Source organism: Equus asinus, chromosome 6, assembly GCF_041296235.1.
Source record: "Equus asinus isolate D_3611 breed Donkey chromosome 6, EquAss-T2T_v2, whole genome shotgun sequence".
Taxonomy (NCBI): domain Eukaryota; kingdom Metazoa; phylum Chordata; class Mammalia; order Perissodactyla; family Equidae; genus Equus; species Equus asinus.
Window position 1 is genome coordinate 14693993 of NC_091795.1, and position 21060 is coordinate 14715052.

Consider the following 21060-nt stretch of genomic DNA (forward strand, 5'->3'; position numbering starts at 1 on the left):
TTTGTCTCCTTTCCATGAGCCCCACTCCCCACACTGTCTCTCTGTCTACCTACAGGAGGGGAAGGCTCTAGGCAACATTAACCTATAAAAGCCATAGGTTGACTTTTCCTAGAAACGGAATTATTAGGCCTTCTTCATAATTTCATTCATTCATTCAGCATTCATTCAACAAATATTTACTAAGCATCTGCCATAGATATGGTGCCTGGCTCTGAGATACAGCAATTATCTGACAGAAAAGGTCCCAGTCTTCCTAGAACTGACGTTCTAATGGGAATCATTTGAAACAAAAAATATATAAGAGTTAAATAAGACAGAGGAGTTAAACAGGCTTCTTCAAAGCCAGCTTTGTGCTACAATTTGTTGAGAAACTCCAGAATATTTAGTTTTAAGAAATAACTGGATTCCAGAGACATTGCAAGAGCCAGGGGCGCAGTGGAGGTGGATAAAACGTGTTAGTGTCTGTGAAGACCCCCCATGCAGGCTCTTCTTTGTGACTTTGAAGGTTAAATTCGTGAATGTGGAGTCTCATTTGCATGCTGAAATGTGAATGTTGGAGCTCCTGAAGGAAGCTGAAACCCAGCCGAGGAGAAGTACAGTTAGAAAGTGCTGTAAGCAAATTCTCTCTAAATGTCACTGAGATAATTACAAAGACTTGAACTTCTTGGTGATGAAAGGAAGCTCTTGCCTTTTCTTCCAGCAGCTAACAGAGGCCCCTGGCTAAGGAGGGAGCGTGAGTCTACTAAAGCAGGCCTAAAGTTTAAGTTGCCTGAGGCCAATTAGAATTTTCAATTCTTTGCTTCTCTACTCAGAGGGAATGAGAAGTAGCAAGAGCTGTGTTAGCCACGCTGCATGTTACTCCTTTTTGTTGGAAAGGAATGTATTAGTTGGCATAAAAGTAAGATTTCGTTTAACGTTTTTCACAAGATTAATACAGACATACACCCTTAGAAATAAAATGAGTTTGCAGAATGAAAATTGCAAAGACAGTAAGTGACATTATCTGGCTGACCCTGCTCTGTGTCACTGTTTGGCTGTGACTGAGCTGGCCCAGGTCACCTTATAGAGAGCACTAAGACTCTTTATCCTGAGCCCTACAGGACACTCAGGCTTTGGATGGCCTCACACCGCACATTCTGCTGTGCAGACCGATTGACGCTGCTTTGCAGCAAAGCGTTTCTGGCCCTCACTTCCCCCACTGGTAACATCCTGACGTGGGAATAGGAGGAAGCACTCGCGATGGTCCAAGCCACCTGCATTCTCCCCGTCCTGTGCCACGGCTGGAAACCCACTTGGCTCAGCTGAGTTTCCTCTGAGCTGTTCTTTATGGCTGTGGTTGGAGAAAGCCACTTCATTTTACATGAGTCACCATAGTATAATGCCGTATCTGCAAGCTCGCACGGCAGAGCTGCTCCAAGCAATATTTCCATCACTGCAGAGCCCTTCGCTATGGTCTGACATTTGCTTAGTTATTCTCAGCCTCATTTTTTTCACTTGAGTTTTATCTTCTTTCCTGGCCTGGTACATCCTTTCCTGTCAGGGCTTTACTGGGGGAGAGCACCTTCGCTCAGCTAGCACGTTTACCTCAGCACACAGAGCTCCCTGGACCAGTGTTCCCTAAGTACTTGGTACCACATGGGAGAAAAGGAGCCTGGTCACGTGTTTTGAGGAGTGCCAGGATAAAGTAGGTGTAACCCATCTCTTTACTATAATAGGGCATTGCCCAGGCTGTAATATTGCTCCTGTAAGCTATGTTTCCATTGTGGCATTTCCCAAATTTACCTGACCATGGAAACCTTTCTTCATGGAATATATGAACTAAAACCCTATTTTGGAAAATACTGCCCTAGATTGTTCTTGAAAATCAGCAGAAATGTGATGGAAGTTACTCATTGGTTCAACAAGCTTCTCCTTAATTAGGCACCTATGGGGTACCTGGCAATGAGTGCTATGGAGGATATAGATGAAGCAGACACTAAGGTACTCGGTGGAGAGGTTATGCGTGAATCAGAGGGAAGATTAATCGGGGAGGAGGGTCGTGGCTGAAAATATAACACAGCAAGCGAGAAAGCAAACAAAACCACTGGGCAGAAACCTGAGTGAATGGTTCAGGAAGCAGACCAGAGCCAGCAGCATGCCGGTGGAGGAGAATCCCGAGCCCTGAGTTTTCCCTCCTGCACTGCCGCTTAACCGTTTAAGCTTCCTTGGCCACAATTGCCTCATCCCCAAAATGGCAGATATTCCCGTCCTGCCTAGTCTATGAGATTGTTCTGAGGAATAAATGATACAATTTGAGTGACAGCCCATTGTGAGTTCTTATCAGGAGGAGAGTCATAGCAGTCTGTCTTCCTAACCTATTACAGACACTGCAAGGGATACAAAGAAACAGCGACCTGGCCCCTGCCTGAGAGAGGTGTTTGACTTTGTTGAAGACACAAGACATATACATGTGAAACAAACATGAACATCAAAAGCCTATGCAGTTGAGGATAATAGAGGGCCACAGGTATTGCTTGGAGAGTTAGTGGTATTCTCCAAAAATCAAATCTAATTCTATCATTTTAGGTTGAACACCAACATTTCTCAAAAGAATGAGATCTTCCTGTCATGAGGCTCCACCGGAGCGTACTGGGAGGTTGGGCAAAGCAGCAGGGGAGAGAATTTGGTCTTTAAACCTCGACAAATAAGGATCTAGTCTTGGTAGTGCCTGGTAGCACTGCAGCTTTAGACAGGTCACTTAACCTCTCTGAGCCTCATCTACAGATTAGGGGTGATAATATTTCCTATCTGTACGGATTAAGCTAGATGATATTTGTAAAGTGGGAGGCACATTGTAGCTGTTGCGGCAATGAAAGATGACTGTAAGATGATGGATGCCCTCGAACAGCAGCCTGAGGAATTCAGACTTCGTTGGAGAGGCAGTAGGAGGTCCTTGTAGATCCTTGAGAAAGGGAGTGTGATTTAGCGATGTGTTGAAAATGGTACTTCAGACTGATTTCTTCAGCTGGGAAGTGCAGAAAAAATGACCCTCAAGCACATCAGGCAATGGGCCCGTACTAAATTTATTAAATTCTCCCCTGCACTATTAATGCTCCCATCAGGAAGCTTTAGTGCGAGTCTCCCCGTGTGCAGCTGTGTTTGGCTCCAGGCACACGCCTGTGTTCTCTCGCATAAGAGCTGTGAGCTGTGGAAGGCTCAGGACGGTGGGCATGAGGGAGAGGTAGTGTTAAACAGGATGGTAGGGCCAGGGCAGGTGGTGTGCTCTGCCACAAATGTGTGCGCCCTCTCCCAACATGTGTACCCTTTCTGCAAGAGGCCCCTTCAGCATCCATTCATATTTACTGTGCCCCATTTGTCTAGGGAAGCTGAGGCACAGAAGTCAGTGACTTGTAGTGGTCACATAGTGAGAAATGGGGGCAGGGAGGAGATAATATCAGAAGTCATACATTGTTTCCCTCCAAAGTAGCTCTCAGCCACACTCAGCTTCCCCTTAGCAAGGAAGCTGTTGGGAGTCCTGCTGTCCCACTGTCTCTGTTGCATGCTTCTGCTACTGCAGTAAGTGCTGGGGTGCTCTTCAGGTTTCATGCGTTCCCTTTCTCTGGAGAAGCCAAAATAAAGCGAGGTCAGAATTTACAGATAACAACTCAGAGGCACAAAAAAGATACATATTTTTGTTCTTTTGCATCTTGCTCTGGAGCCCTGCTCCTTTTAATGCATGAAAACAAACAAGCAAAAGGTCAAGTCAAAGACCAGACTCCCTAGCAGGGCCCTGAGGCTTTCTCCTCCCACACCTGTGTCCCGGGGTGAGGCCTCTCCATCCTCACATCCCTAGGGGAAGGGCCTCGGAGCCTCATGCTGGCCTCCACTGAAAGGTCGCTTGTCCTTCCCAGTCACTGGCCACCCTGTGCTGGTGTTCCCTGGAGTGCAGTTGGTCTCATCTGTTTGGGGGGAACCAGCAGGATGTCCATGGTCCCTGCCATGGCTCTAGTGCCTGGTCCCCACATTCTGTGTCCTCTTCTCTTGGTCTCAAGCCCCTCTGGCTCATTAGAGACTTCCCACCTCCCTGAGCTATGCCCCGAACTCCTGCAGACTCAGCCAGGACCCTTGTGCCTAAGATGCTGCCCTCTCTTCGCTCCCCTCACGTCCTTGCTGCATGTGGTTGTGCGCCAACCTCTGCTCCTCATATGGACCTCACTACTGAAAAGCAAATCTTGACACATAAAAGCAAGCTTTCGGGAATTATTATGTTTTAAAAAGTGTTTTTCTCCTACAAGGGAGCCTGACATGTTCTGGACTGCAACCAATCAAGTTTGAAACGCAAAGCTAAGCATTGTCTTCTTTATTCTAGGCGGGAATCTAGTCTCATGTGGAAACAACAGATGCCACGAATTCAGAGGATGGGAGGCCGTAGGGAAAGAAAAATATGTCACCTTAATCATTCAAAATATTTTCTATACTTAGATAAGTACACCTCTGTTCTATTAATAATCATAGATGCTGCATAAATGGACTTTTATTAGATATCAACAGTATTTACTCTGTATAAAGTCATCAGTTCTTAACCTTTTTATGAGACATAGATCACTAGAGACTTGAATGAGAACTCTGGGCCTCTCCCAGAAAAATGCTTCTACATGACATCCTGTTTCAGGGCACTCCTTGACCCCCTGGAACCAATCTATGGGGCAGAGCTTAAAACCTGTAATATGCATGATTTGCTCTAAGTTAGCAAAATAGCTTGCTGGAAGGGTTTCCATCATCACCTCCATGTCTGAAACATTTCTGGCAAAGTGGGATGAAAGCAGGTTGAGGATGGACTAACCAAGTCAACTGCCAAACCATATAGGGCACACACCCGTCCCCTTGAAATAGGAGTTCCAGACCTCTAAACAAGCAGTGTCCCAAAGTTATTGCTTCTTCTATTAAATAACTATGCCCCACTTGCCTTCATCATATAATTTTTTGTTAATTCTTTGGGATTATAGGTTCCACTTAGATCCCTCTTCTAATTTCCCCCCAAATTTTAAGTCTTACAAAACATGAGTGGTTAAAGACTCAGGGCCTCCAAACTATTCCCCAGTTAACCTTTGTGGAATCTCAAGTTTATGTAGGTATAATTATGAAAAGTATACATTGTATAAAACTCAAAACTGCTAGAAATGGGTTCTAATGAAACACAGTGCTATCCTCTTATTTTTCCAAATAGGCCCCAAACTGTTGCACTGACCTGCAAGTGCCCTGGGACAGGAGAGGGACACCACCCCTGCGTCCTGTGTGCCAGCTGACAGCTACACATACCCACTGCTTCCTTTTTCCTTTTGCTTCCAGCTGATTCGTTTCTGCTCATACGCCTAGAGGAGTTCAGTGAAGATAAAAACAGCCAGGCCCCTTTTAAGTGAGTCGGTAATAAAAGATGTTTTGTTGTTGCTGGTTTTCTGCTTTTAGGCTGAACCAGCGTCCTCTAACAAGTGGCAGCTGGATAAATGGCTAAACAAAGTTAATCCTCACAAGCCGCCCATTCTGATCCAAAATGAAAGCCACGGGCCAGAGGGCAATCAGTACTACACCCCGGTGAAGGACGACGCGCAGGACTGTGGGAAACTCCCCGACGTTTGCCAAGCCAGCCTGAGAGAGAAGGACATCAAGAGCGCCTGCAAGGAGGAGCAGAGGCCCAGGACAGCGAACAAGGCCCCGGGGAGTAAAGGGGTGAAGCAGAAGTCCCCGCCCGCGGCCGTGGCCGTGCCCGTGACCGCAGCCGCGCCCCCACCCGCGGTGCCCGGTGCGCCCGCCGAGAGCGCGCCCGCGCCCGCCCGGAGGTCTGGGGGCAAGAAGCCCACCAGGCGCACCGAGAGGACCTCCGCCGGCGACGGCGCCACCTGCCACCGGCCCGAGGAGCCCGCAGCCGCGGACGCCCTGGGGGCGAGCGTGGTGACTCCTCCCGAGCCCCCCAAAGCCAGGCCCTGCGGCAACAGCAGAACCAGCCACCGCAAGGAGCTGCGCGCCTCGGTGACCTGCGAGAAGCGGCGCACGCGGGGGCTGAGCAGGATCGTGCCCAAATCCAAGGAGTTCATTGAGACAGAGTCGTCGTCTTCGTCCTCCTCCTCGGACTCGGACCTGGAGTCGGAGCAGGAGGAGTACCCTCTGTCCAAAGCGCAGGCCGTGGCCGCCGCCGCCTCCTCCGGGAGTGACCAGAGGCTGAAGGAGGCTGCCAACAGCGTCAGCAGCGGCGGCGGCCCCCGGGCCGCCGTGGGCTCCATCAACGCCAGGACCACCAGTGACATCGCCAAGGAGCTGGAGGAGCAGTTCTACACGCTCGTCCCCTTCGGCCGGAACGAACTTCTCTCCCCGCTGAAGGACAGTGATGAGGTCAGGTCTCTCTGGGTCAAAATTGACCTGACCCTCCTGTCCAGGATCCCGGAACACCTGCCCCAGGAACCGGGGGTCTTGAGCGCCCCTGCATCCAAGGACTCTGAGAGCGCACCGCCAAGCCACACGTCCGACACCCCTGCCGAAAAGGCCTTGCCAAAATCCAAGAGGAAACGCAAGGTAGGCCTGGGGCTGAGCGCGTGGCCGGAAGGGAGGGCTTTCCTGGAACCTGTGGGCAGGTGGTGGAGCACAGGCAGGCTGCCGTCTGCGGTGTGCAGGTGTCCTTACTCAACGGAACTTCCTATAGCACCGTATACATGCCGGGTACTGTTGGAAGTACTTGACATATATTAACGCAGCTATGTCCTTAGAACCACCGAATGAGGGGAGTACTGTTATTATTCCCCTTTTAGAGCTACTGGTAATTAAGTGCTGTCCCACTGCGTGTTGAAGTACGTATACAAGAAATCTCTATCGGGTGTGTGCAGAGGCCAGCTGGATGGGGGCCTGTAGAAAAGCTAAACGCGTCGTGAATGCCGTTCTTTGCTGCAAAAGATGGAGTGACATTGATGGTGGGATCATTCATTGACCTAAGAAGCTGGCAGCCTCATAGAGTTTAAGGCTGTGACCCAGGTGAAGCATGAATATGGAAGTACCCGATGCCGGGCAGGGGGTGGAGGGGGTGCTGGGAGAGGAACACCAGACTGCAGCATCACAGCCCGCAGCTGTTGATCGAGGAGAAGTGTGTGGAGAGGGGCTGAGAACAGTGCCCCGAGGAAGAGGGGCATTTGAGTAATCAGAGGGGCAGAGATGGAAGAGGCACCAAAAGGGAACAGGGTGAACAGGGGAGGCGTGGCAGTGAGAAAGGCAGCTCCAGGATGGGGCGTCCGGAAGCAGACCCAATGCTCAGCAGTCTGTGAAGATTTGAGCATGGGAATAACTTGATCATAAATTAAAGCCAATTTTGAGGATTTTCATCCCCTCCTGTTACTGTATCTTCAAAAGTAACTTGGACCACGGTGGAATGTCACAATGGGTGACAAACCAAAGATTGCAGTAATCATGGATGGTTCCAAATCTAGGACGAAATCATTAACAACAGTTAGTACGTATATAATGTCCCCATAAGGGATGCTCTTCTTAGCACTTTAAACATGTTAAATCGTTTAGTCCTTACAGCTTTATGAGGCAAATATTATTGTCATGCCCATTTTACAGACAAGGAAACTGAGGCTCAGAGAGCCTAAAGTGTCTTGTCCCCGGTTCACATAGGTGGTAAGGGACAGAGCCAGGAATGAACCCAGGCTGTCTGGTTCCAGGGTCTCTCCATAAGTCAGCCTGACGGTTGTGTGGTACATTCCCCACAGGGCCCCTGCTTGGAGTTTGACTCTCCTGGTTGCCATCTTGAAACTCTTCATTTTACCTTTGAATTTGTGTTTTGTAAGTGAAGTGTGATGGGACAGGAGAGCATGCACTGGGCAGGTGGAGCTTTGACTCACCTGTGGTCCCGCCTCCTGCCTGTTTCCCCAAGACACGTTCTGCCTGCCCTTTGGCCCCTCTGCACTCCTGGCCCTGTGCCACCTCCCCCTCCTTGTCTCCTTCCAGGGACCAGTGCTGCTGCCGTTGGCCCCCAGGAACCAAGGGGCAGGCACAGTGGGGGTCGGGGTCAGGATCAGCATCTCACCCAAGCTTGTGGGGTCTGGGAGGGGAGACTGCAAGCCCTTAGGGGTTGCTGGTTCGCCTTGGCTTGGGTGGTGGGCCTTAGAAAGGGAAATGCCTGACTGGACATCCTCACTCCTGGACTCCTGGGTCACACATTGGTGGGCACTGGACACCCTCTGTTGGTGGGCCTTGTGCACGCGCCCATTTGCAGGACAGGTCCCAGCGACTTGAGAGTCTACACATGGCCCCCCCATGTGTTCCCATGCCTCAAGGAGCACAATATGAAGTAGCAAATAAACACCACCATGACGGGTCAAAAGAGAGACTTGATAGACAGGAAAATGTATTCTACTTTAGTACTTTGTAACATTACTCTTTTACTGCTCTTTTTTTATTTTTGAAGTATAGTTGACATAACATTATTTTAGTTTCAGGTGCACAAGGTAATAATTCAATATTTGTATATATTGCAAAATGATCACCACAGTAAGTCCAGTTAACATCCATCACTGTACATAGTTAGGATGTTTTTTTCTTGTCATGAGAACTTTAAAGATCCACTTTCCTAGCTATTTTCAAATATGCGGTATAGTATTAATTATAGTCACCATGCTGTACGTCACACTTCCGTAACTTATTTATTTTATGACTGGAAATTTGTACTTTTTGACGCCCTTCACCCACCCCCCGCCCCCCACCCCCCACCCCCCGCCTCAGGCAACCACCAATCTCTTCTCTATGTACATAAATTCAAGGAGTTTTTTGTTTTTAGATTACACATACAAGTGAGATCATACAATATTTATCTTTTTCTGTCTGACTTATTTCACTTAACATAAGGCCCTCAAGGTCCATCCATGTTGTTGCAAATTGCAAGATTTCATTCTTTTTATGGCTGAATAATATTCCGTAGTACACATATATCACATTTTCTTTTTCTATTTATCCATCAATGGACATTTAGCTCGTTTCCGTATCTTGGCTATTGTAAATAATGCTGCAGTGAACATGAAAGTTTCATATATCTTTTCAAATTAGTCTTTTTGTTTCCTTTTGATAAATACCCAGATGTGGAAGTGCTGGATCACATGGTATTTCTGTTTTTAATTTTTTGAGGAGCCTCTATACTGTTTTCTGTAGTGACTGAACCAATTTACTTTCCCACCAACAGTGCACAAGGGTTCCCATTTCTCCACAACCTCACCAACACTTGTTATCTCATCTTTTTGATAGTAGCCATTCTCACAGGCGTGAGGTGATAGCTCATTGTGGTCTTGATTTGCGTTTCCCTGATGGTTAGTCATGTTGAGCATCTTTTCATGTATCTGATGGCCATCTGTATGTCTTCTTTGGGAAAATGTCTATTCAGATCCTCTGCCCAATTTTTAATCAGATTGTTTGGTTTTTTTGCTATTGAGTTGTATGAGTCCTTTATATATTTTGGATATTAGCCCCTTATCAGATATATGATTTGCAAATATTTTCTCCCATTCGGTAGGTTGCCTTTTCATTTTGTTGATGTTTCTTTTGCTATGTACAAGCTTTTTGGTTTGATGTCCCACTTGTTTATTTTTGCTTTTGTTTCCTTTGCTTTTGGTGTCAAATCCAAAAAATCATCACCAAGACTGATGTCAAGGATCTTTCCTTTCTTTTTGAACAAGGGGCCCAGCACTTTTATTTTGCACTGAATTTTGCAAATTGTGTAGTCAGCCGTGGCCTCCTGGGTGACCTCAGTGAGGTGACCTTACCTTCTCTGTACTTCTGTTTCTTCATTTGTAAAATGGTGATGTCTTTGCCAGGGTGTTGTCAGGTTCAGACAATATAATTCAATAATCGGGTTAGCACCCTACTTCCCTACCCCTCTTTCCTCTTGTTTTCCTCTGCATACCCTGCTCTCCTCATTTCTTGTTGGATTGATGGGTAAATGGATAGACTGATGGAAAGAAAGAGAAAGATACATAGGTATATAAGAAATACACAGGGATAGAAATTGATAAGCGTATAGGTTGGAAATACATATAGCTATATAAGCATACATAGAGATGCACAGAAAGTCATACCTATAAAGTCCATAATATTCTGTATTTAAATAATTTCATTATTCATGGCCTTTTTAATTTTAACTTATGAAACTTCATTTATGCTAAGCCTGACACCCAGCTCTCCTCATAAAAATCTAATGAATCATCGTTAAACACAGACACAGAGAAGTGAGAGAACATTTTGGTAGCACTCTTTACTCAGCATCTGGGGCGTTACAACCCCAGGACTGGGTGCGGCAGGTGGGACACCACAGACTTGGCTGCCAAGGGTGCAGAGTCCAGCCCTGCTGGAGCCCTGGAGCCGACAACTGCGGATTCAGAGCTTTGGTTTGGGCCCTCTTCGGGGGCACTATTTCAGTGTGAATGTCTGGGATCCTTGTGACAGAGGCTGTGTGGCAATCCTAGCTAGAGATAGAAGGTTAAAGTCTTTCTGTCTTTGGTGCCGGTGCTTGTCTCCTGGAAAACACTGCTGAGAGCCCTGAATATACCATTACTGCATTCCTGCTATCTCACCAAAAACGGAACTTTGTTGAGTGTATTTGTATTGCACCCTAAGACACGTCTAAAGTTAAACACAATCATGGAAACAAGAATCCAAAGTACTGTTTTATAAAAAGGGAGTTTGAGGGTTCTAAGATGTCATGGGATAGTAATTGTTAACTAGAAGTAAGACACCAAGAGGTAAGAACCTTTGCTTGAAATTCATAAAAGCCATGAATTTCAAAAGAAAGGACCAAGCTTGTCACTTCCCTTATGGCCTTAAGCCCAGAATAGGTTGTTGTACTTTATTCAGATACCAAGAAATATGAAAATGGGAGATGCTGAAGCCACAATGTGAATTCAGAACAGGTCTTCTCTAGAGGGCCGTATCTCTCCCTGTTGATGGCAGAGCAGCTTTCATCATCTACAATGTTCCCTCCCAAATTTTGATCATGGTGTCATGCTTTTCCTCTCAATAAACTGTCAATAGTAAAACTGACAAGTTTCATCCTTGTTTGTTGAGGAGCTGACAGGGAACCTAGGCCAGGGCGAGAATGCCACAACCACATTGCTGCTCAGATGCTCTCCAGAGAAGCCGAGTGAGCAGGGCTCCGCGAGGCCTTGCTCTGTGGAGGTTGGTGACGGAGCTCGGCGTGGTCTCTTGAAATTCAAAGCTGACTGGTTTTCACCTATTTCCATGCAGTGTGACAACGAAGACGACTACCGGGAGATCAAAAAGGCCCAGGGAGAGAAGGAGAGCTCTTCACGACAGACCGCCTCGGCCAACAGTGCTTTGTCTGCAAACCACTGCAACATGAGCATCAACAGGTATGCGTGTTCCCTGGAAGGTGAGCTGGAGGGCTCGCTGGGTCTGAAAGTCACGTGCCTTACTGGGGAGAGTCAGATTTTTTAGACTGCTCTGGCCTGGGTCTCCCTATTGGCTTCTCGTGGTTTACCCCAAGGCTAATAATTAGGCCTAAGGTGTGCCTCCTCTCACAGCTCCAGTGAGGTGTAAGTACTTCTTTGTAACAAAAGACCGCTTACGAGTTACACACAGTTCTGCACTCCCAAAGACACACCTTTCCCTCTGAAAACTTAATAAGTGAATTTTCAACCATTATTTTAATAGCCGCTAAACCCGTAAAACACTATGCTTATTACATGGATGAAGAAAGGTAAACTTTGAGCAGAATCTCCACATGACACACCTAAAGCTCTTGGATATAGACGGAAATTGTTGTGTTAAGACAGGATCTGTGTCTCCAAGGTTAAATGGCCACCCACTCATCCTCTAAAGGGTTCCAGACAGACCCACATTGCCCTGAATCCCTGCAGTGACAAATGGCTTTCTAGCAAGGCAAGGTCCCAGATATTTATTATAAGCAAGTAGCTTATCATCAGTCATAGAAGCTCTTTCCATTTAGAAACGCGACAGCTCGGAAAGCACTTTTCCTCTGCTCAGACACTCTTCACTCTCCCTGGCTGTGTACATAGAATTTTTAAGGGGAGATTAATGTTTCAGCACAACACATAAAAATGTAAACTGAAAGGTTAGGAAAAGATGTAGAGCAGTACTAAAACTCGGAAAGGAAATTGCAGAGCGAGGGCACACAGGCACAGGCCTGCTGCTGTGTCAGAATCACCTTGAGAAGGAGGGCAAGGCTCTGGAAGGTCTGAGCAGGAAGGAGGGCCGCACATGCAAGTTGGTCTGGTCCACGTCCTCTGTGTCCCCAAACATCGGGAAAATGTGCACGCGGAAAATGTGGACCCAAAATATCTTTAAATGTGTGATATAGTTATATATGTGCTCCTTTGTTGAGGCATTAAATAACCTTTCTAGCAGATTCAGTAACTACCATAATGTCTAAGTAGTGATGACTATAAACCATATTTCAGAATGTCCGCAATAACTGTAACATGACATGAAAATGTCTGATTTCTATTGGTGACAACAGTCACAGGTATTGCTAAACCACTACTCTGGTTTCTTGCCTTCATTCACAATTGAAGGAACTGTTCGATTTCAATGAGAGGTTAATGGAAATGAAGATGTACCTTTCCTCCACCCAGGTGCATGCACCCCAGAATAAATACTCTTGCTTTAGAGCCTTGGCCTGGCAGAGCCTGCTAGCTCTGACACTTTTATTTATGTTAAGTAGTGACACAATGCATATGAAAGTGCTCGGAGGTCTTTCTAGGAAAGGTGGTCTGTGTACCTCTGGAATTGTGATTACTGCCTTCAAGTTTTACCGGTGTGATAAGACAGTCCCATAGATAAGATGCCAAAGAGAAGAACCAAGGAAAGTTTCTTTGAGCAACTTGAATATATAAATTTATAAAGAGGAAGAAGAAATAATCATATGTCCATGACAGTATTTAATGTAATAATTTAATTTTGACATTTAAAATCACATTTATGTAAAATAATAGACTTAGAAATATGACTTTTTTCACTCACATGTCAAGAAACACATATTCAGACTGTTCACTTCGTCTTCAACATCAGTGTCTTCATCATCACCAGCTGAGCCCTTTTGGTTCACCGAGGCAGTTTTCCAGAACACATCTCACTTGTGAGTTGTCAGAAGCACTGTGCTTTTCGAACCAGAGGTCTATCACCAGGCGCTCTATCCCTACCCGTCTCTATTTGCATAACATTAAGAAGCTTGCCTTTATCATTTGTTGTAGAGGCCTGTATACTAAATGTTTGTTAAATGGATTTACCTTTTTTAACTGACTCTATCAGGTGACTTCTATAAGCATCCCAAGTTAGCAGTGATTGACTTTATTTCAGGCTAATGGGTCTTCCCCCAATTGCTTTTTTTTTTATTTTTTCAAAGTAAGGTAATGGAGAGAGCCCTATCAATATAATATACATTGCAAACCCTCGAATATAAGTGACTCCCTTCTCTGATGGATAGTTTTGAGGGGAGTTATATTCAGGCATAGACAGTAGTTCTGAAGGTAAAGTAAGAAGCCAGGAATGAGAAAATGTAACTTCTAGGACAGTTTTCTGTTCTGTCTTTATTCTGATCAACACCTGGTTAGCTCAGAAACCTAACAACTGAAAGTGGGCTTCATGCTTTGCAGGTTATTCTGTGATTCTGCTATTCTCCATATAATAATTAGTTCAACTCAGGTGTTAGCAAAAGTCCAATCAGAAGTGGAGAAGTTATATATCATTTGATTGACTTTCCCATCACTTGCTGGTTACGCTTGTTAGGAAAGCAGTAAGTTGTTTGTTGTGTATTTTGGGATCCTTGGATGAAGAACTCTGAAAATCAAAGTCTTATTATTCTTAGTCATTTAACTCCAGAATTACGATTCATCCTGATAGGACGAGCAAAGAAACGACGAGTGAAATTTGCTTATTGATTGTTAGGGTCCTGATGCCATAAAATTGTTTCGTGGTATAATAATTCCCCATAAACGTCTTCCTACCAGCAGGTTTTAAATGGGCGGTTTGGATCATATATAAAACATTTACCTTTCCCTGTGCTGACTGTGTGACATTCCATTACTGTGATTTCCTTTTTCAGCTTGGCAATACCAATAAATAAAAATGAAAAAACGCTCCGGTCGCCCATCTCACCCCTCTCCGACGCATCCAGGCACAAACACTCCAGCGAGGACTTCACTTCTTCCAGCAGATCCACCAGCAATGGGCTGTTCACTTCCTCCTCCAACAAAAAGCATAAGACGGAGAACCAGCCACAGCCTCATGCCGGAGACCTCACGGTATGTTGATAGTCTTCCTTTCCCAAATAAATGAGCAGGAAATTAGCACACCCCTGTACCCTATCTGCCCTTAGCCCAGGAGTCTGAGCACATGCTTGAGGTCCCACACAGAATCGCTGAATGCTCAGCTCTGGGAAGACCTGGCAAAGGAGGCGCCCCCTCACCTCTCCCCACGGAGAGCTGCCGGAGGAGAAACCGGAGGAGGCATCTTACTCTTCTGTTAGGAAGCCTCTTTGTAGGATTTCATTTCCCATTCTGAAGAGAAACAGCCCCACAGTAATACTATCCCAGGACCAAGTAAATTGGGAGTTTGGGAGCAACCAACCTTTTCATTTGAAAAGACTCCTTGCCCCAGGATAGACTTAGATCTGGGCTGGAAACCCCAGGATTGCAGGGCTCCCACTCCGCCCTTGGTGACCAGTGTAGCAGCCACAGGATGCGGACTCTCGCCACCACCCCTCTTGCAGCGACCTTTTCAGTGGGGATTCCAGTCCCCTGCACTCCTCTGGGGACTTGAGTCCACAGTCCATCTAGCCTCATATCTTAGTTGCCTGTGACCTTGGGCCAGTTGCTTAATTTCTCTGAGCCTGTTTCATTTGCAAAATGGTATTGATAAGTTTTAAATGAGACAATATCATCTAAAGAATCCAACACCTTAGGGACATGGGACACCTATGCAACTAACTCTACCTGTTAGTTCCACTTTACCGCCACCCTCTGTCTAACAGCTGGTGGCCCTGGACCATGCATCCTCTGGGATGCACTATTTAATTCTAAACTCTCCCCACTGAGTTCTCCCGGGTCACGGCGCCTGTCAAAGCCAGCAGGGCTTGTGAGGCAGGGGGAGATGAGACATGAGTATAGGGCTCGGCAAAGAAAGGTAGGGGCCAGGATTTATTTCATGAATTAAAGAGGTAAAGTTGGTAGAAGGTCCTGCAAGAGCCTAAATCTTATTATATCATCAGGAAATTAACCCACTTATGCACCCTCATTTGGGAGCAATTATCTTTAATTATAGGCTAAAAAAGTCTGAGAAGACCTATTAGAAAAACCTGAAATAAAAAGCTACCAATTCCAATTTAAAAACAACAAATTTTTCTTTGCTTCTAGATCCTTATATCACAAGCAGCTATGACGTGCAGAGAATCGTAAACCAATGGCAGACTTATTTAGTTATCCTTTCACTGAACAGAGGTTTATTGATCAGGTACTGACTGTGTGCCAGGCACTATGCTAAGCTACAGAGATGCGATGATGATCTAAGAGATGCAGTCTATGCCTGCGTGAAACTTACAGGCTAGCTGGGGAGAGTGGCTTCGACAAGGGCTCACATCCCGTAATCAACCACCATGCGCCCAAAAGGAAACGCATGGAGTCCTAGGGGCTCTTATGACAAAGAGGCTTGATCTACGCAGAAAATCACTTGTAGTTAAAGAAGCATTTGTGTACACTCCATTTTAATCACCTCGGAGGAATCAACTGGAATTTCATAACCAGACAGTTGTTTTACAATCCATGTGTTTAGCACACAACAGGTGCTCTGTAATATTTGTATCTCCAGGAAATAGGATTTTTTAATTTTTCCACAGATCAATAGTGTTCCTTTTTAAAACACATTTTATCTGGCTTCTCCTATTCTTCGCAGACAGCTCATGAGAACCAGCCAATTTGTAACCTGAATGACTTCTCTGTTGCGAGGGATGATGGCAGCTCGGTGGTTCTGAAAGTTTGGTTCCCAGATCAGCATCCCCTGAAACTGTTAGCAATGCCTGATCTCAGGCCCTAGCTCAGACCTGCCAAATCAGAAACTCTAGAGGTGGGGCCCAGCTGTGTGTGTGTTGACCAGCCCCCAGATGACTCTGCTGCAGGGTCAACTTGCAGAACCACCCGTCTAGCCGACTGGGATAAGTTAAGCACCTGAGTTCTAAGCTTGAGCCTCCACTCACAGTAGTTATGTGAGCTTGGGAAAGTGACTTAATCTCACCAGAACTCAGTTTCTGGATCTGTGAGAGTGGGCATACTAGGACTTCCCTTTCGATGCTGTTGTAAGAATGACATTTGACATCATACGTAAAAGCCCTCAACTTGAGACCTGAAATGCACGTATTTCTTCTTCTTTATTTAACCAAAAAGTACCATCAGTTCTAACATGGAACATAGAACACAAGATACTCTCTTTAATGGGTTGCTCTTTCAGCCAGGTAGCAAGTTTCTCAAAGACTGGTGTGTTGTTTGTTGTTTAGAAAGCCGCTCACAACAATTCCGAAAACGTTCTCCACAAGTCACGGCCACAGACAGAGCCGTGGTCTCCAGGCTCCAACGGCCACAGGGACTGCAAGAGGCAGAAACTGGTCTTCGATGATATGTGAGTGTGGACTGTGGATATGGGGAGGGCAAGGTAAATAAATGGAAACTCCACAGGTAGATGGGTTACATGCGTCTAATTTACAGTGTAGCCATTTCTGCCATGTGACTTGGTCAGTTAAATTGCCCTCTCAAAGGGATTTAGAGCTCAATTTTGAATGGACCCCTGAGTCCTGGGTGGAATTTTTGAACAGACAGAACAACCAGAGCTAATGAGGTTGTATCCAGAATGTCAGAAAGCTAAGGCAAATGGCAGTAACGAATCTTAACGTTTCTAAGCACCTGTATTTGGGGCTGTTGGCGGTTGTGTGCTACCAGAAAGAGAGGCATTTTTGTTTTTGTAAATTATAACAAGCAAAGAATAATAGTAATTCACTCCTGAAAGCTTTTTTCCTCTAAACTGCTATGTTCTCCATAACAGTGTAAACAGTTCTTATGCAGAAAAAAATATCCTGTGATCCTTCACCCAATCCCTTCGCTGAAACCCAAGTATCACTTCCATTCCCAGCATCAGTTTAAAAGGAGGAGAAATAAGAGAAGAAGATGAATAAAAATAACATCCCGGAATGTTCTTGAGATGCTGAAAATGACAAATGAGAAATGATAAAAGGATACTGAAAATTATTTAGGTTCTTAGGGAAAAAATATGTATCAAGGACAAGGCTGGAAAGCAGAAGACAGGGTTTCAGGAGTTCAGTTGAAGTCTGTTTTCAACTTTAGCTGTTCAACGAGCGTCCAATACATGTCTGTGTGAGGCGCTCCATTAAATCCTGGGGTGGAGCCGTGTGCCACAGTGAGCGATCCCACCCTCTGATTGCTTATAGGCTGCCTGAGAGGACAGACTGTGAACCACTAACCCACCCAAGGTCGGATAATTAAAGAGTGCTAAACGTCTCCAAGTCCCAGATTCCTCATCAGAAAAATGACAGTTATGACACCGGCCCCCCGGGGCTCTCCTAAGATCCAGTGAGACGGCCTCTCCTCAGGGTGATGATCATCTGGAGAATTAATGAAAGCACTGGGAGGGACAGATGACTCTTCCATCCTCATCTCCCTCCCATCCTCTTCTCCAGTCCTAACTCACCCGGAGTATAGACAAGGTCCGTTTATTCATCTCTGTAGACTTCTCTGAGAAATGAGAATACCAAGTTGTGGTCCTCAAGTGTTGTTTGGACTTCCGTAGCTAATTAGCACACAGGATTTTGAGGCTGAAAACCAAATCCACATTTTTGGTTGGTTTGTTTCACTTACTGAACACATTCCGAGATAATTGGATTTACAAAAGTTTGACTGGCCCAGGAGGACATGTGTTTCTCTCCCCTTCCATGGCTGCTGCAGCTGCCTGGCCCACGCACACTCTCCTCCTGGCCCTCGCCACCTCGCCTTCCTCTCTTCTTCTCCATTGCCCTGGCTAAGCAGCAAGGGAGGTGGTAATTAATCCCCGGGGTGGGGGGGTGTATAATGGGAGTACAGTCAGTTGATCAACTACATATGTAACTAGGGTTTGGTAGTGTAAATGGTTCACATGAGCTTTAACAAAACATTTGTAAAAATAGAATTGTGTTTAAGGACCGTATGGAAATTTGCATTCAGAAATCATAACCTAACAACAGGATCAAACAGAATGTGCATTAGACGTGAAGGTGCTCAAAACATCAAACGTTTCCAGTGGGTGATGTTAAGGGCAGGGTATTTCAACATGCGCACGTATGGAAAATTAAAATGTAAGGAATTTTCCAATGTATGGACCAGAAAACTAGGTCAAAAACAGCAACAACTAAATGGTTATACTTCGATCTGCAGTTTCTTGGACTATTTACAATAGGAAATGTTTCTCAATCTGCTGGGGCTGCAGCTGATATAATTTTGTCACTATTTGTATCAACGAAGAGGCTGTTATCATTCGTTCTTCCCATTAGCAATATGGGTAATTTTTCTGCCTGACAGCTACAATAAAACTGTTTCTCCTTTTATGGATATAGATATAATAGATTAAAAAAGCACTCTTACATATCCATCATATGGAGGCATGGATGTCGCATTCCAATTGCCATGTCTCCCAATTGATATGAAATCCATAACAGTAAAATGAACATCCAACTCAAACAGCCACTCAACCACTGAACTGAGAAAGTCTTGGGAAGATTCTTCAAGCTTGAAAAGCAAAAATAGGCATTGTCTCTTCCTTTAAACAATAAAAATGTGTCCCTGAAGAGATCAGTGCTCTAGGAAATCACGTAAAATTGTGTAAAATGTCTCTCGGGTTTCATCATGCTTGGTACTTACTAAGCACCCGGTACAGTGGCAGGAGCTAGGATATATGATTAATTAATTCCCAGTCATTAATTCAGGGGAGAAAGAGACACATGGGTGACCTCCCCAGGAAGGTTCCCTGGGACCATGAAACTTCAGCCTCCTCCTGCACCTGCTGTGTTCAGCTCCCCCCTGCCCCCCACACACACACCCCCAGCAGCCTTATTGACAGATGATGGCCTGGCTCCTGTCTCTTTCCTTGAGTTCTCCTCACTGAAGGTATCAACAAGCAGTGAAATAACCAAAGAGAGGCCACCAGGAGAAGAGGAGAAAGAACTAGAGAATTAGCAGCAGAGTAATTTAGAGTTGATGGAAATCCAGTTACAGTGATCCAAAAAGTAACAGATGCCATACTGTCAGTTAATTTTTAAAGCCACATCATGTAGCTTTTAAAAAAAGTAAACTCATCCTTTTGTATTATAAATACTCATTAATGGTTGAATAAACATGCAATTCAGACAACAGTGGGCGTTCAATAACAAGTGTTGAATGAACCCAGCTGAATTAGAATAACGTTCCCAGGGGGGAATGCCTGCATTTTTTTCTTTCTTTCTCCATGAGTATGAGAAAGCTACATGCAGATAAATTTAAATTCATGGGATTCCAAGCCCCTGTTCCGATGTTACCAATTAAACAGGCACCAGTTTGTGCCTTTGGGAAGCAGGCAGAACTGAACAGAATAACGCTTATCTTCAAATGTGATCCAGGTCAGCCTGTTCTGCATAATTGAGCATCAAATGGGTGGCAGTGTGACTGCACCTCCTCCCCTGACATTTAACCTTCACTTCTTGACAGCCACAGTTTTAAGGTGACACTGGTGTGATTCCCAAACTCATTTAAAAAAATAAATCTGTAAGAATTTATGTCAATGAGTGACAGCACTTGATTCAAATCAAATCCTTGAAACTGATCTTATTAGTCCAAAGCCATGAGTTGTGAATTACTTGGTTTCATAATTAGTGACGGGGAGTTAACTGGCTGGGGAAAATCGGGAGACAACTGTGTCGTGAAGGCCTCGATATAGAAGTCCCGAGCAGAGCTAAGTGGTGAAATGCTTGGCTGGGAAACCAAGCCTCCGTTCCCACCAGCCATATTGCTGTGTTGGGAAGCCAGCGAACCCCGAGCGCCAGAACCGCCTGCTGCTTCCAGAAGGAGCTACTATCTCGTGCCCATATTTCACAAGGGAGAGTCAGTCACAATCATCACATTCAGCCAAACCGCCAAGCATCCCACCTGTCCCCGTGACACCACTAACTGGAGCCTAGCTACTTAAACCTCCCGACATTGAGAAAAGACCCCCTCAGCCACGCCATGTGAAATGTGCCTAGGGGGAAGGAAGAGGGATTTGGCATTTGTAATGTGATTATGCTCAGCAGTCTCATCGCTAAAAGGATTTTAATTTTATAGAGGATGGGAAGATTCCTGTATGTAAAAGGTCGGATCTCTTGCTGCGTGATTTAGTCAAAGGACACCAATTGAAATCCTTGAGTAGGTGATATTACAGCCAAGCAGGGTGGGGGGCTTGCCGTGGGCGTCGTTCTTCTCCTGAGGGTCTCCCCTCCCCCATATCTTCAAAGCTGGACCCCACCTCTCTGTTTTCCTCATAAACCATTAGTATGCCTTTATGTTCTTTATATGGAAAATTTGTCTGACAAAAAAATTTTGTTCTAACCAAAACAAAGACAGAGAAAGAAGAAAAAGAACTAAGCTTTGGGGGAAATGGGAGTCGAAGCCTTTCAGGTGTGCCTGGTTGAAATCTTGGCGCTTGGATCATTTTTAAGCATTTTATAAAATCATTTTATTTTAAATGTCGCACCCAGAGAAGAACAACAAGTTGATAAGTTTCCATTTCAACAGAAAGTTGCTTCTGATTAAATGATGAAAACCTGCCATGCTTAGCCCGTGCGTCCTGGAAGGCACGCGCTGTTTTCCATGCGTGGTCCAAGGGGAAGAGTCATCTGCAAGAGCCGCTGGCTTGTAAGAGACACAGGGAATGAAGGCTTCTGCTTCTTAGAAGCCAGGTTCCAGGAACTTAGGGATCTCCACCAACATCAAGGTGATGGAGACAAAAGCTGCATCTGAATCCTCACTGCCC

The 21060-nt window shown here is 45.4% G+C and overlaps 1 protein-coding gene across 8 annotated transcripts in view; it reads left to right on the forward strand.

Annotated features, from left to right (window-relative positions):
- Positions 1-21060, forward strand: part of AFF3 (ALF transcription elongation factor 3) — a 573094-nt gene that overhangs the window by 528623 nt on the left and 23411 nt on the right. For all 8 annotated transcript variants that reach the window (XM_070511624.1, XM_070511625.1, XM_070511626.1 and 5 more), the window contains 4 exons: positions 5446-6546; positions 11254-11378; positions 14090-14288; positions 16532-16653. In XM_070511624.1, coding sequence (XP_070367725.1) covers positions 5446-6546; positions 11254-11378; positions 14090-14288; positions 16532-16653 — 1547 coding nt within the window. The remainder of the gene's footprint in view (positions 1-5445; positions 6547-11253; positions 11379-14089; positions 14289-16531; positions 16654-21060) is intronic.